At 38.9% G+C, this 16,694-nt stretch overlaps 2 protein-coding genes across 2 annotated transcripts; one reads left to right on the top strand and one right to left on the bottom strand.

Moving 5' to 3' along the window:
• Nucleotides 1-141: 141 nt before the first annotated feature.
• si:dkey-10o6.2 (uncharacterized protein LOC100124608 homolog) lies at nucleotides 142-5,066 on the bottom strand. Its single transcript, XM_031731817.2, has 7 exons — nucleotides 4,722-5,066; nucleotides 4,515-4,639; nucleotides 4,375-4,441; nucleotides 2,527-2,683; nucleotides 997-1,139; nucleotides 632-742; nucleotides 142-368 (listed from the first exon to the last, which is right to left on the bottom strand). Exons 1-7 carry the CDS (start codon nucleotides 4,872-4,874, stop codon nucleotides 189-191), a joined length of 936 nt encoding a protein of 311 aa, XP_031587677.2. The 5' UTR covers nucleotides 4,875-5,066; the 3' UTR covers nucleotides 142-188.
• A 2,972-nt stretch (nucleotides 5,067-8,038) lies between these two features.
• On the top strand, nucleotides 8,039-14,952 carry LOC116314001 (patatin-like phospholipase domain-containing protein 2). Its single transcript, XM_031731881.2, has 9 exons — nucleotides 8,039-8,698; nucleotides 10,567-10,799; nucleotides 11,960-12,025; nucleotides 12,371-12,580; nucleotides 12,647-12,707; nucleotides 12,875-13,057; nucleotides 13,187-13,328; nucleotides 13,626-13,733; nucleotides 14,034-14,952. The coding sequence occupies exons 1-9, from the start codon at nucleotides 8,512-8,514 to the stop codon at nucleotides 14,317-14,319; spliced, it is 1,476 nt and encodes a 491-aa protein (XP_031587741.2). The 5' UTR covers nucleotides 8,039-8,511; the 3' UTR covers nucleotides 14,320-14,952.
• The last annotated feature ends 1,742 nt before the right edge of the window (nucleotides 14,953-16,694 follow it).

Below are 16,694 nucleotides of genomic sequence, written 5' to 3'. Positions count from 1 at the left end.
TCTTATTTTCATCACAAACCTCAAGTTCATCATATGAACACAATCACAAGTTAACATTCAGTTTTATAATTACTGTAGAATCTGAAGTGACATAATCATACTTCTGACAATAACTCACTGAACATGATTTAGAAACCCCCTAAAAAAAAAACTTTATTAATCAAATGGTTAGAATGGTGGGTTCAAATTCAGCTCCTTCCATATGATTCGTTGAATCGTTCAGTGAGATAGGCGCCTGCTGTAACTGGCGGATATTTGTTGGAGCCATCACAGCAGGTGACCAGAGCCTCGTCATCCGGCTGGACAAAGTAAGCCAGAGACTGCCGTGTGCCGGAGTCTCCGACAGGGGGCAGCAAAACCCTGTGGAGCTAAGAAACAACAAGCAACACTAAACTATAATCCTAATGCCATGGCATATGCAAAAACTTTTTTGGGAAGCATTTTAACTCTGTTGGCTTCAAACCAGATCATGGGTCACAAAAACATATCTAGAGTTAAAGTAGGTGAAATCTTTCTTATTTCCTATAAATGACCCAATCTGACATATGTAGTCGCATTTACTTTTCCATTTACAGTGCATTTTTATAATCTTGTCATAAAACTTTGGGGTGAAAATATCCCCTTCACTCACCACAGAGATGAACTGATCACTCGTCCAGCGCTGCATCAGGTCAGCGATATTGATGAGGATGGCTCCGGGGATACAGGGAACAGGGATGAATTCACCTGAGCGTGTACGCACCTGACGGTCAAAAAGTGTCAGGAGGATAACAGGATTATTTGATGCTTTGCTTGACTTTAACACATAATGTGTTACTGACTAAACAAAACACATGACTGACAATTGAAGAAACAGTGATGAAGGCTGTTTAAAGTGGCACACCACAGGAATTCCAGCTTAAGTGAGTTTGTAAATTAATCAGACCTATTTTCAGTATGTTACCAAGCAACATGTGCTTGTGTGTCCCAGTGGTACAGGTGGATATACGGGCTTACCTGCAGACCTTCTGAGCTCTGGAACAGCAGAGTAATGCTGCCATAGTCTGAATGCTCTCCACATCGCAGCTGGCCTTCCTTTGCTTTCTCACAATTCACTGGTGGGTAGTAGAGAGATCGCAGCGTAGTGCCATTTTTGTCAGCTAGAGGAGACACAGCAGTGTTGTCAATGCAGTATATCTCTTGTTTGTTTGTACCAATGTATGGACCAATCCTCCAAAACCGTAATCTGGTCTGCCTTGAGGTTACACTTTACAAAAAAAAAATTATCTTCCAGGATTAATTTTTGTTAGAAGTTCAGTCATTTCCCTTGTTTGTTACTCGCATTTACATGTGTCTTGTATTTCTATTCATTTTTTTATTTTATTTTGTGCTGTACTTTTATGTTATTTTTTAATTTAAGTGAAGAGCTATATAAAGTACTTATATAAATATATAATATATAGTACATAAATTAAGCTAACATGTCTTGGTTGAACATTTTGCCCTTATTAGAGACTCTGAACTACCGTTTTGGACTTTTTCTGAATGCTTCATGTAAAATCGACGGCGAACAGGATCAGGAAATTGACGCTCTGCGCATTGCAGTAATGCAACACAGGGTAGCATTGGACATGATTCTCGCCGAGAAAGGAGGACTATGTGTCCTCTTTAACAACACATGTTGCACATACATTCCAGATAATGTGCACTCACCGAACATGACCGATGCTCTGAAAACACTCAGACAACTTCGGGATGCACAACAACGAGACTATGCCACAAACACAGAAGACTGGCTTACGTGGCTTTTAAGCGGCTCTTGGAAGTCCCTGCTGATTAAAGGACTTGTTTTTGTTGGTGTTCTTCTGCTGTTATTGTGTCTTTTCACTTCATGTGTCATACCTTGTTTGAAGAACATGGTGTCAAAAATGGTAACTGCTAACATTTCATTCAGTTTTTCATTATGTTTGATTTTCATTATGTTTATGCTTAAAAGTACATTTCATTATCTAAATGTGTTTGCTCTTTCAGTATTCAGCTTAAATGGGGAAGTTACACTCTGTGCAGACTCCTAAATGGGGAAGCTACACTCTGTGCAGACTCCTAAATGGGGAAGCTACACTCTGTGCAGACTCCACAGGAAGCCTGCACGCAGCACAGTTCTATTTTATCTCTTCCTGTATGTGCTATGAAAAAGCTATGAATAAAGGCTGCTTTTACTGCAGGGCGCGAGTCTCCCTGAGTCTCACCCGTGTACACGTTAACCTGTCTGAGCGTTTTTATTCTGACCTGAGTTGCAATACAGGAAAACTCCTGACAGTATTCTTCCTAATTTTGTAGAATTAGATACTGCCAGTTTTGTGTGTGTGTGTGTGTGTGTGTGTGTGTGTGTGTGTGTGTGTGTGTGTGTGTGTGTGAATAAAACCTTCTCACAAGGTCCATACGATCTGGGATCAGTGACCGCCCCTCATGACATGTAGCTTGAACACTTAGTAAAACTGATCCTATGTCACTGTACACTGGGTACAGTGTATGGGGTAAACATACTTCCTATTAAACGGTGTGCACTCAAGAAGACTTCTGGGTTGAGTCCCAGACTGTGGGCCATCACCCTCAGCAACCGCAGACTCAGCTCTTTGCAGCGCAGAAAAAAGGATGTCTGGAACTCCTGGAAACTTTTCAAACTGCCTGACGATGGCCATTTCTACAACAGAAAACAACAGAACCACATCAGAGTCTGACTAGTGATAATACTGATATTGATATCTTAAAGTACCCATACTATGCTCATTGACCTACTTATAGTTTCAGTGGTACAATAGGATAGGTTTATGCTTTAATGTTCACTACATAAAATTTTTGTTATCCTGGACTTTACTGTATCAGCTCATGTTGTTTTGTTATAATGTGTATTTAATGTATGAGAATGAGTCTGTAACCTTGCTGGTACTATTAAAAGTGCATAGCAGCTGAAAACAGATTCCAACCGATGGCTTGTTTGTATTACTCTCAATGGGGTGTGTTTGTGTCACTATTTTAATGTTTGTTTTCTTGTCAAATAACAAAAAACGAAATATCTAAAAAGAACAAGTTTATCTGGAATTTTGTGATATTAAGATGCAGGACATGTCAGTGACTTATATTTGGGCATAGAGGTGAGAGGGCTTGATGTTGATTTTGGCTTTTAACTTCAAAATTCAAGAAACAAGGACACTCTGGAGTCCAGAGAAAAACCACCCATGTTTCAGCACCTTGTATGACCACCTGTGGTAGTAATATTTAAAATACTGCCTTCTGTGTCACTCTTTCAGATAGTGTTATTCTTCACACTCTTCATTATAATGTTGCTCCAGTTCATTGAGGTGTGTGGTTGTTTTGCTTATGCACAGTTCTGTTAATGTCCAACCACATAATTTCAGACAGGTTGAGGTCTGTACTTTGACCGTGCCGTTACAACACTCTCATTCTCTTCTTTTTCATTCATTCAGCTGTAGATCACCTGGGATCTTTGTCCTTTTGCATGGCCCTATTCTGGTCAACCTATAGCTGTTGGACAGATGGCCTCACATTTGACTCTAAAATACTTTGGCATGCAGAGGAGTTCATGACCAACCAGTGACTAAGGGCCCAGATCCTGTAGCTGCAAAACAAGCCCAATTTATCACCAGTGTGCTTGAGAGTTAGGATGAGGTGTTTGTGCTAATATGCTGTTTTTGGTCCCTGATAAACAAGGTGCTGTACACTGTAGCCAAACATCTCTGCTTTGCTCACGTTTGTCCAAAGAAGAGATTGAGGAGTCTTGGACAGTGCAAACCTAAGCCATGCTGTCATGTTCTTTTTAGTGAGTAGAGGTTTTGTGCTGGAAACCCTTATGAACAAGAAGCCATATTTTTTCAGTCTTTTCCTAACTGGAACTTCATGAACTTTAACATTTAACTTCCAACTGAGGCCTATGGTGATGTAACTTTATTTCACTAAGCACTGATTTACAAGTACAAAATAGTTATGACCACATTTTGAGCCCATATGCATGCTCTGACCTTGGAGTGAACTTGCTAGGATGTCCATTCCAGGGATGACTGTGTAATTGTGTTAAGATTATGGAATTGCCTCTGGAGAAAGCCTCCTCCAGACCAGCAAACTGCCAAAACCTCTGCTCATATAGACTTGGTTACACTTGCTAATTATCAGTTAATTATGTGCATTTGATGCAATCAAGTGTATTCAATTAGCAGCACCCCTGCTGCTACTTGCCCTCTTAATAGGTGTGATTGTGACTGATAACCTTATGGCACCATGCAGTTGTTGTGTCTGAGCCCAAATTCTTAAGGTTAATCATAAAATAAATAAATTGATGAAAAGAAACGATCAAGGCTTTTGCCTCCGAGTTATTACTATATCAGGACGAAGGGAGGCAGTGTTGAAAGACTCCTTCAGGTCCCCAGGTCGACGTGGATTCAACCTATAAAGAAATTATCCGAATTTAAACTCTCTTCCGCAGATACGCATTAAAGTATAAAACGTATGCTTCCTACCTCTCCGTCTCCAATGACACCCATCCGTGGTTAGGGTTGTTCACGAAACCTTTCCTGCTGAAGGGTTGCTTCAGTTCATCTGGCTGCAGGAAGAATTTCTTGGATATGTCCATAACACAGTCCACCTATCCAAACACACCAGAGGAAAAAGACGGATTCCACTGTAAGTTCCTCGTAAATAATTTGATTCTATCTAACTGGCCTCACCTCCTCCTGAGTAATCCCCGTGTTCCTCAGAAATGCAAAACCAACATCTGTAAAAGCTGATTTCAACTCTGTGCTTAAACTCTGCAACTGCTCGTCAGCGACATCCTTCTCGCTCAGTCTGTAGGCGCCGAAATCCACAACTGGGATGTTCATTGTAAAAAAAAAAACTAAAGTTTCTTCAGTAAAAACAGCGTCGGGTTAAAAGACAGCCTGAGCTGAAAGCGAACTGTAAAAGTAAATCGCAAATCAGGGGCGATTTTAGCCCATTTTGGGGGGTGCTTCAGCACCCCCAAAATGAATCAAAGCACCCCCAAAGATTTCTTACTTTCTTTTGACAATATTTGCTGTTTGTGTGACACACTATTAAAAATATAAAAAGCATACAGTACTTGGTTGAGACGGAACATTTTAACAACAAAAGTATAGATAACCCCTCCCCCCTCCCAAAATGGTTTGTTCCAGCTCGCCCCCACTCTGGCCCTAGGGTCGTTGCTGCCAGAGCGATGGTAGCTGAGACGCAGCAGAGCGGAGGTGGAGTGCGTTAACCTTCAGTTACTCTTTATGTAGTTAGATAGGAGTCATGTTTCTGTTTAGCTGAAAAACCTTACACCAGGTAACCTGCAGTGTAGAAAACGTGTTTTCCGACGATGTTTGCTACCCTACAATCCGTCCTACTCTGTAGTAAAATCAGCGACATTTGACCGTCCAGTTGCTCCCACTGAAATGTATACAGCCTAGATTTACTATCCTGCGCAAATTTGCGTAACTTCCCTAAACCCAACACCCCCTAGAATTACTGGCTTTTTTATTTTCTGGTGCAAGTCCCGAGGTGTTAAGCACCCCTGCTGAGATTTTCACAGGTCGTCAGCTTGTTTCTCCTACAGCTTTTGTTGTGCAAACCACCCATTGTCCTTGAGGCCTGGCACATTTGCATTTGCTCACTCAGAGTTGCTCAGATCCAAGGCAGGCCAAAGCTCTGTGTTACAACTTTCAGAAATGCCTGGTAGAAATGCTTCAACTTACTCATGAGATTTTGACCACATTTTTTGCGGAAGTCACAACTATACTGAATGCACGACCGTTGTTGCCAGCTGCAAGAAATGCTTGGTTCGTTTCAAAGTTTGAAACACTTTGAAATAAAACAGACTTGTGTACCCATATATTGTGAATGTCTGTCTTTTGTATGTAGGTTGTAAGACAGAGGTTTGGCCTGCCTTGGATCTAAGTAAACAAATGCCAATGTTGCACAAACACACACACACACACACAGCAAATCTGCATTTATTTGTCCCACAAGTGGAAAATCTGCATTGTCATTGCAAAAAAGTGGACAGAGCACAGTATAGAAAGTGCACTATACAAACAATCTGGAAACATAAATATGGACACGTGTATTCAAAAATATTGGTGTATGTATACACACACACACACACACACACACACACACACACACACACATCTATCTATCTACGTGTGTGTGTGTGTGTGTATATATATATATACACACACACACACACACACACATATACATATATATATACACATATATATACATACATACATATATATATATGTGTGTGTGTGTGTATATATGATATAGATGTGTCTGTGTGTATAACTAGACTTTATGCATATTATATAAGGTGTGGCTATATAAATATATAAATATATGTACAACTCTGTGTATATATGTTTATGGACAGGCATGCAGGCAGGTAAGGAAGGAAAGTAGCCTTGCAGGGAAGGAAAAACTTGAATCTCTCATGGTTAGGGGTTGGGGGAGGGTGTGTTTGCACAACAAAAGCAGTAGAACAATGGAGCTGAAGACCTGTGAAAATCTCAGCGGGGTGCCAAGAGGTGTTAAGGTCGGGGGGAATTTACGCAAATTTGGGCAGGCCAGTAAATCTAGTAGTAGGGACTTGCACCAGGGGAAAAAAGGCTCAGTAATTCTAGTGTTAAAATCTAAAACTTAAAATTGTCCGTAGCCTGCTGTTGTTACCACTGTCCTGTTTGAAATGGATACTAACTAGCTAACTGACTGGATGCCCATTAACCTTATAACTCCTGTTGTGTGTGTGTGTGTGTGTGTGTGTGTGTGTGTGTGTGTGTGTGTGTGTGTGTGTGTGTGTGTGTGTAGAGAGAGACAGCCAAGTTCATAATGGATATAAGGAAGTTTTTTCAAAAACAGGAGCCACATTCAGGTAAAAGTGTAAGAACAAATGATCCATCAATAAAGGATAATGTTGGATCAGTGTTTCAATATTTTATATCTTTTATTAGATGTTCATGTGGTTTGGTTATTTGCCTTTTGGTTGAAAGTACACTGAGAGAGGACTTTTCATTAGTGATCTTAAAAAATTTTTTTTTCATATTAATGTAATTTTTTCATCTAATTGAATACAATCTATTTGTGTATGATTGTCAGTCCAAAGAAGGAGAGAGGAAAGAGGAGAACATGAGGAGAAAGTACAAGGTCAGGAAGAACCAGGTAAGAAAACAGACAGGGAACAGTGACAGGCAAAACAGAAACTGTTAAACTGACAAAGAGAAAAAAACCTGATTTTACTCGTACAGTCTGGAAGTTGTGTCCTCCCTATATTAAAGCTGCTATACAGAATCTGCAAAACAAACTGGGTTGAAACATTTTTGACCCTCTTTAACAACATTCCAACATAACATTATCATTGATTGGGGAGATTAAAATTAATGATATATTTTTATGTGGTTCAGCCACAACTCTACTAAAACCTCAGCCAGTAATAGGTAGGCCAACTTTTGGACCGTCCAGTTGTCTGTATGACTGCCGCATACAGACTTATGCGGCAGAGAAACACTTATCAGTGTTTCTCAAACTTTTTACAGTGTGTACCACCTGAGAAAAATGTCAAGCTCTCCCAAGTACCACTATGAAAGCATGAAACTCATAAATCTTACAACACAAAATTAGTATCTGCAGTAAAGATTTTTTCATACATTGTATACATTCTACCACAGGCAAAGTTGCCTCCATTTTTATAGTTTTTTATTAATATTTTGTAATAATTTATTCTGTTTTGGGAGTGTTTTTTATGTATCTGTATTATATTATACATACACATTAAAAGTGAATCTCTGTCCAAAACAAGCACTCAGTTTACTTCTTACTCACTATGAGCATCATTTAAATAACCTTTATCAGATTTATGATTTTGTTACAGACTTCTCAAAAAAGTGTTTTGCTTTTCTTTAACAAATGTGGGGGTTGTGTTAAAATGTACAAAACGGTGATGTCATGTTTTGTGAGGACCCAGGCAGAGAGACTTGATGAATTTAAGAATCTTATGATTTAATAAAGAAATTTGCAGACTTGCACAGAGATGGTAAAATTATGATGACTGATAGCAGAGATGAAGACAACAGACGATGAGAACAGAGAGGATGCAGGGACCGACAGAGACGGGGAAGAAGTCTCATCGTGACGAGTAAAGTTTACCTTGATTGGATGGGCAGCTCTCTGGGTGCTCAGCACCCCCAAAGCTCTGATCCTAGAATCGCCCCTGTCGGAAATGTCCACCACTTGTATCTCCTATCTAGTATCTAGGCTTTCGGTCACATGACATTGTCTAGCCAATAGGAAAAATTCTCTTAATCTTGCCAAATTGTGCAATAGCGGACTATCTTCTCACCTTTGGATGTCCTCAGGTGTGTTGTTGTAAATGTGGCAGCGGGCAATAACTGAGCTAAAAAAAAAAAGAATTAGCTTCTGCCGTACATTTTTCTTCTCGTGTTGATAAGAACATTAATATCTCAAATGTTTGATTTGAAGAAAGAGTGGAGCATCTCCTTTGCAGGATGTGGGTTCATGGGGATTTACTATGTTGGTGCCACCAGTTGTATCCTTGAACGGTTCCCTCGGTTCATACAAGACGCCTCTAAAATCTATGGAGCCTCTGCAGGGGCTTTGACGGCTGCTGTTCTTACTTTGGGAATACCCCTAGGTGAGTTTTTAGCTTCTTCTATACCTTCACGACCTCCATTTATGTGATTATCTACTATGTAGACAAAACATAGTATCTACTTTGATTATCTAATAGGCATTTATAACAATAGTGAAGAAAGAGGCAATGCTGCTATCAGCATAATATATATATATGTATATATATATATATATATATATATATATATATATATATATATATATATATATATATGTAGTCTTTGCAAAACTGCAGTTAAGTCATAAATTACTTTTTATGATAAAATGTATTGCTGTTCCGATAGTGGAAAACTGAGCACAAACAAACATTTGTGGGAAATTATAAAGTATTGCTAGAGCTAAATCAATTGCCTGAATCATAAAAAAACAACCTTTGCTGTTTAGTTACAAAAACTAACTAAAAGATTTGTGTCCTATGTAAAAGATCCACTGTGATGTTTATGAGAGACGTGGAAAAAGTGAGATATGCAATGTACTTGTATTTGTCTGATATTATTAAAAAGAGAAGAATTTATATGCAGATGTTGGCCCTTGAACAAAAATGACTTTGGCACCCCTAAGTTATTGTTTTAATTCTCACAAAGTATTTCCTCTCTCGCATCTTTGATTGTCTGCACTTTGCCAGAGATGGTTCTAGTCCCCTCTGCTGTTGCTGCATCTTATTTGATTTAGGAAAACACATACACAGGAAAAGTAAAGTACATTAGCCTAGTGAGCTTACTCGGTATCTCTGATTGGTGACAAGGGAAAGGAAAACAACTTTAGTACAGTGACTGAAGGATTGGCTCTCTGAGTCTCTGTAACAGTTATTGGCTATGATTTTTCTAACATCTTGTTCTGTATTTTTTATTTTTATTTTTAAATCTGGTGATGTTTTGAATCTGGTGAGTCTATCTGATATTGGATTCACATCATTAAGACTTATCTAACCGTTCAGTGACCCCTAGCACCCTATGGATAGGGAATTGTCTAGCCAATAGGGCGGGGTCTTTTCCAAGCCTGGAAGACACTGCTCCCAACAAGCTATAAATGTTTAATCAGAGGATAAAGGTAATTATTCAGAAAAACTTTGCATTTATTTACAGCAACCCTTATGTCTTAAGGCCCAAGTGGACCCAAGGATCAAGGGTTCAGATTTTTCCTTTAGCTAGATACAGAATCACTCACGCGTTACACAGTCATAATGGGTCACTTTATCTCAAATCAGCCAATTCTTAAAATCTCTCCTGCTCGACTATTTCCATTTTGCATGAAGATTTTATGGTACACAGTTTCTTAACATCAGAATGAACCAGGCTCTGTAGTTTGAGATGGATACATTAAAATGTGTGATAACTTGCTAGTTAAAATATGAAAAAAGTCCAGTGCTCCTGCAAAGTCCCATATTTGATCAGTCATTAATAAAAAAAATTAAAAAGGCAATTAGTGACAGTTTTTGAATGAATGGAGCTGAATTTTACAATACTGCAAAATAAAGCATGTAGACTTCTTTTTCACCCAAGACTCTTAGCCACAAACATGAAGAAAAAAAAAATCCCCTTTTCATTCAACTTTCATGCTGGATTGAGCAAATGTGACAACATGTACAACGAAAAGAAAAATATCAGAAGATAGTCTCATCCAAATCAAACAAAAATCCAGATGGTTTCCAGATGGTACTTTAATTATATATATTTTTTTATTTTCACGATTTTAAATTTTCCAATTGTAGAACATTTACTGTAAAACCTTCCCCAATTTGCATAAAAATGTTATCATTTAAAGTGTGGATGTAGAAAGAAAAAAAAGTAAACTAAACAAAAAACACCATGTTTTACAACAAATAACCATTCCAGTGCATGTGATATTGAGTTACTTTTGTTTATGCAGAGAAGTGCTGTGCTGACTTGATGTCAATAGCCAAAGAGGCTAGGAAGCACAAACTGGGACCCTTGCATCCATCTTTCAAACTGCTTCAGAGAGTGCAGGACACTCTGCTGAAGCATCTACCAGAAGATGCCCATGTTCGAGCCTCTGGGAAGCTCAGTGTGTCCCTGACCAGAGTGTCTGATGTGAAGAACGTACTAGTGTCAGAGTTTGACAGCAGAGAAGAGCTCATTCAGGTATATTTTACAGCTTGGAGCCATTTTCATCCAGCAAAACTCTTCAAGGTTCAAGATACAATTTATTGTCAGAATTCCCAACTTTATAAGTATACAAAAAAAGGATCAGATATGACTACTGATTATACAGCTATCACTGTTTTCCTCATTGCTAAAATGGATTTAAAGGCACAGTGTGTAAAATCTCAACACTAGATGTCAGTAGGTAGCAGTCAATTGAACTCTGTTTTATGACTCCTTTCCTGAATTTCTGTTTTCAAGTGCATAATCAGAGCTGCTACAGAACAAAAACTCTGTCATTCATCTCTTATTACTGTCAGTTTGCTAATTACCAATCTGTGTCCACATCTATTTACACTGCAGGAAGCTATAAAACTTTGTTACAGAAGTCAGCTTGCTGCTGTTAGCTGCTGTTAGTAAAACTTTCTTTAAAGTGGATCTAACATAGTTGGACTTGAACAATGAATAAACTCTCATATTATGTGAGAATGTAATCAAACTGTTTATTAGACGGAAAGTGTGATTTTTAGGATACTCGAACCTCACATTAGTTGGCATAATGTCAGCTTACAACCAGCTATTGTTGTTGTTTAGCCAACTCATTGTCAGCTGTGCACAGACAGGAGGGTCACATATTTAATCTTCTGAGAATAAGTAACTGCAACTATGTCAGGAATAAATAAGCATGTTTATACATGTTTTCATGTGATAGAAACTTGACTTCAGTTCAGGAGATGAGGCCTGAGGTGAGAAGAAAGAGGCTGAGGTAGAAATGAGGGAGGAGAGAGCAGTGGTGGTGGAGGAGGAGAAAGACATGATGATGACAATATACATACTCATGAGTTATATTAGGTATGCGCTTGATCTCTAGCTGCATCGATTAGGTGGATCAGTGAGGTCCATCTCAGCCACTGTATTCCCGATGACAGAGCAACATGGCTCTAATGTATTTTTAAAGGATAATGAGTACATTTTCTTCTGTTAAATAACCTGAAAAAGATCCTACTGTACCGTTAAAGGCTGACCAGAAAGACAAGAGACAAGACAAGTAGAAAAGATTTTTTGAGAAACTAGGTAGAGGAATAATTCTGTTGTCCTCTCTGGCATGGATGAGTTTGTGTTTCTACATCCAACATGACATAATATCTGACCTTTTCTAGGCCCTCATATGCAGCTGCTTCGTCCCTTTTTACTGTGGTGTCATTCCACCCAGATACCGTGGAGTGGTAAGTATATTAGAAAGTTTGAAATGACAACCCAGTTGACATTACAGCACATAAACAGAGTTACACTTAGTTGTGTAACGGTATTCTGGTTTCTATCTGTGTAGCTGGCAGCATATGGAGACATCTCAAAACTTTGCTTGTGTCTTATCCTGATTTGTGAAACCAGGTTGAATTAAGGTTAAAGTAAATGTTATCTGGATGACAGATATGCTAAAAATGATTGAACCTTCATCAGAAACTGTGTACAGTTTTTTCAGTGTTAAATAATCTGAATATCTGATTCTATGTGGTTGTGACATGGACCAAGATTATACCTAATGACAAACAGCTTACCTTTCCACTCAGCACTATGTGGACGGCGCCGTCACTGACAACCTGCCTGGTTGTCAACTGAAACAGACAATCACATTCTCACCATTTGCTGGCGAGAGTGATATCTGTCCCCAGGCAAGCACACTAAACCTCCCTGAGGTGCGCTTCAACAATGTCAGCATCCAGGTCAACTCAGAGAACCTCTACAGAGTGACCAGCACCTTTTTCCCTCCAGAGCCTGAGGTGTGTTACAGATTTGTGTAGAATTCTGTTATTTTCATCAGTTTTCATCAGTTTGAATTTTTACAGGCAATGGCTGAAATTTGTCACAATGGCTACAGGGATGCTTTTCGTTTCCTACAAGAAAACAGTAAGGACGTTGATAATGGCTGCTAAATATTCATGAGAATAAACTGGCTCCAAAAGATTTAACTCAAAACAAAAGATACAAAATAGACTGGGAACCAGTCCATAGAAGCGTTTGTCAGATTTTTTTTCTTTACTCCTTATCACATTGGACTTCTTTGCTTATCACAGATCTGATCAGCAGTGAGTGTCCCATAAGAAATCTGGCGATCGATTCATTTAAATATGTCTGTTGTGAAGTGGTGAAGGAGTCCAGTGTGAAGGCGCAGCAGGATGGATTGAACCCACTTTGGGAAGATCACTGGTGGTTGGATCCGCACCTCGTAGAAAATCTCCCGATTGAAATTCAAAGGGGTAAGGACAGTTAGCCTGTGATGAGTTCAGCAGGGAAAATACAGCAGACAGATAATATACCATTGAGCCAGTGCAATCATTTTTTTAATGCAGTCGAAGTAAATATGTTTTTCATTGTATTTGTGTCAGTGCTATGCGTGGCCTGCAGAGAGACACGTACTGCTGATGGTCTGTTCTCTTACATGACTGGGTACCTGCCAAAGAAAGTGACTTCTTACATACAGATCCCCTATTCTCTGCCTGTTGAGTTGGTCAGCTCTCTATCCCAGAGGTACTTACTTACTATTCTTTATGTTGGATCCACCACATTCAAAAATAAAATCAAAAACTGTTCTTTTGTTGTTGATGCCAAAAATGTATTTTTCATTCTCAGTAAAAATTAAATAGGGATTTTCATTCTGGACTAATATTTCAGTCTAACCTTAAATGTAGGATTTTCTACAGATTATTTCCCCTGTAGTGATAATGCAGATTTTACATCAAAGTGCCAAGTGCTTTGACCTTTCACAGCACCATTATGGATTAATGTCTTTCTCTCTCTCTCTCTCTCTTTTATTGCTTCTTTCAGATTAGTTTACTGGATTCCAGATCTACAGAGGGACATGAGCTGGCTCTATAGCATGGTTGGAGACATATACAAACAAGCATTGAAGGACGACAAAGAGGAGAGTGATAGGTAGGCAGTGAAATGAAGATGTGCTGTACATTCTTCCACTCTTGATAAATGAGCAAGTTGTAATGTGATGTCACTGGTGCAGACATGATATCATATCTCAAAGTACAAATGAGATAAATGTAGTCCTTGGTTTTATAGATGTCCTGAACCAAAGATTTGGATAACATGATTAAAATCTAGATAACGTAACTGTTAAAAAATCTATGATTAGATTTATTTCTTGGAACAATGGCCATGAGATGTTCTGACAGTGGATTCAGAAGATTTTCCACATATTAATTTCAATGTACTTTTTTCCAGTGAACCACCTCTGCACAGATCTAAAAGCCTGCCGTTAGGCCTGAACCTGTGCAGTGAAGGAGAAGGAGATAAAATCAATTCCTCAGTGACCCCAGAAGCCACTTCTGCCTCTAGCCGTACCTTTACGTGCAACACACACAGTACATTGGCTCACATGCTTCTGATACCACCCACTGGTGGTGGCACGTCTGGGTTTAATGAAACCACCCTAAAACCAAGTGCAGGTAGAGGCTGGGGTTTGGGCAGAGTTATGGGATGGTTGGGAAATTCAACCAAACAAACTTGAAATCTCAAGAAAAGAAAACCCCAAAACAAGGAAAAACAAACTGTGATTGTGTGTAGCCCAGTCTGAGAAACTGCAACACAATTATCTTTTTGGCAGCAGCTGGCAACATCAGCTAAACAAAGAAAACAAATAAACAAATAATGACTTACAATAATCTTTTTTGCCACTGTAATAGGATATAATGAAAAATCCATTTATTTGTGTCATCATGCCTAGATTACTGCAATGCCCTGTTTACAAGCTTAGATAAATCATCTCTTTCTTGCCTACAAACTATGCAAAATGGCATGGCCAGATTACCATGTTCTAGTAAGCAAGCTCACATTGCTCATTTTTTTTATTTAAAAGTATTGTATTTACACTAAATAGAGAGGCTGTAGTCTGTTTACCCCATCTTCGCCTTAAACACACTGCTATTGGCTGTCTTTGATCACAGGCTTAGTCAGTTGTTCCTCACACATCACTGAACACTAAGGGTGGACAGAGCCTTTCAGACACTGGCACTAAGGGCTTGAGATGGTCTCCTACTACAACTATACAACTATACATACCTGATTCTGTGGACTCTTTTAAAATGCATTTGCAAACTTGTCTTTCATATGTATATATTCCTGCTAATTTTTTTATTGTGATTCTTCCAAGTTTTTATTCCGTTTATTCTGTAAACTTGTATGGCTTTTTGTGACTACACAGCTGTATAAGTGTTTTATCAATAAACTCCTAATATTTTACTTATGTATGAGTATTTAATGTTTACTTGGCTTTTATTTGGATCCATTCTTCTCACATCATGCCCTGTTTCAAACCACCAAGATGGCCACAGCCATAATGCTCAAATTGGAGCTTTGAGCATTAACAAAAAAATGAACAAACCAGTTTGATGTAAGGTCCAAGTGTCAAATAAATAAATAGAAAAGAGGGTGTGTGTGTGTGTGTGTGTGTGTGTGTGTGTGTGTTTGAGCGAGAGAGCTGGGGTGTATTACTGGAGCTGTAAAAGTGAATATGTATCTTGTGGTATTTTTGATTTTGATTTTTTAAAAAAATATCTATAGCTCTTGTAACCACATAAATATTTTTCAGATATAAACAATACAAATGAATCAAATATTTGATTTGAACAAAGTCACACATTTAAGTTCAACATTGGGGCAAATAAATAGAATCATTTTGTTTATTTATTTTACCTAATACAATGCTCATCCTCCAGCAGCCACCAGGCCCAGGATCCTCCAGCAGGCACAAACAACTAAGCAGCTTTTTTTGGTGAGTCGCCATTAACTACTACTTCAGAAATGGGGCCTAAGAGAACACCGACCGCTGAGGAAATTGAGGACATTAAAAAGTCACTGGACTTTTTAACTGAAGAAACATCAGCTATCAAGCTACAGCAGAAATATATCCTGGACATTGTCGAGGAGATAAGGTCGCTTCGCAATCAGAATGCAGAGAAGGAGAAACGGATTGTCTATCTGGAGAGCAGGGTCGCGGACCTGGAGCAATACACCAGAATGAACGATGTTAGATTTGCATTGTTGATTGTCATTTATGCTTAGAAATATCTACTCATATATGCTTAGAGTTGTATAATCAATGTCATGTTGGTAGAGGTTTGATCCTTAATAGTCTGCAAAGACTTTGTGTGCATTCCAGAGTGCTCTGGCATTCACACCCACATCCTGGGAGCATGGGAGAGGTCGTACCTTCTCTTATTGTTTTGTGGTAGGATAAACGTATCTATGTCTGTTTTAGGCTAAGTGCCTTTTGTTTAGATGAACTGCTGGACTTCCAGACCAGCAGGTTTAGGGAAGTCGTTTATGGGGTCACAAAGAGTACCTTGCCTGTGCGTTGTGTAAGTATATGTGTGTGTGTGTGTGTGTGTGTGTGTGTGTGTGTGTGTGTGTGTGTGTGTGTGTGTGTGTGTGTGTGAGAGAGAGAGACAGGTGCAAACAGAGACTTTACAGAAGAAACAGGTCATAATTGTTATTGTTACATATCAATATAAGATATGTTGACCCACCTCGACAGACAGTCATGTCTGCCGGTGTGTGTCTCTCAGTCTGACAGTCCACCATGATAACAAAAACCTTTTCCTCCTCCTAAAGTCTCAAGGCTGTCAGCAACACACGTGCATCCTTGGTGAGAGGCCATAAAAACAAAATACTCACATCTACAAAGGAAACTACGTAAGAGCTTGAATATTTTTGTCCTTGCATGTATTTACACTCAAACAGTAGTTTTATGTGTGTCACGCTTGTGTGTGTGTCCTTCCTTCATGAAGGTTTCTTTGGCTGTTGAATTATTTGCATTTTTACTTTTATTTTTGCTTGATCACATCACCGAGACTCTGTGAGGCAGCACCACACGGTCGTACTCGG

Source organism: Oreochromis aureus, linkage group 7 (assembly GCF_013358895.1).
Source record: "Oreochromis aureus strain Israel breed Guangdong linkage group 7, ZZ_aureus, whole genome shotgun sequence".
NCBI classification, from domain to species: domain Eukaryota; kingdom Metazoa; phylum Chordata; class Actinopteri; order Cichliformes; family Cichlidae; genus Oreochromis; species Oreochromis aureus.
The sequence above is the reverse complement of the archived record's forward strand: the minus strand, read 5'-3'. Positions and strand labels throughout refer to the sequence as shown.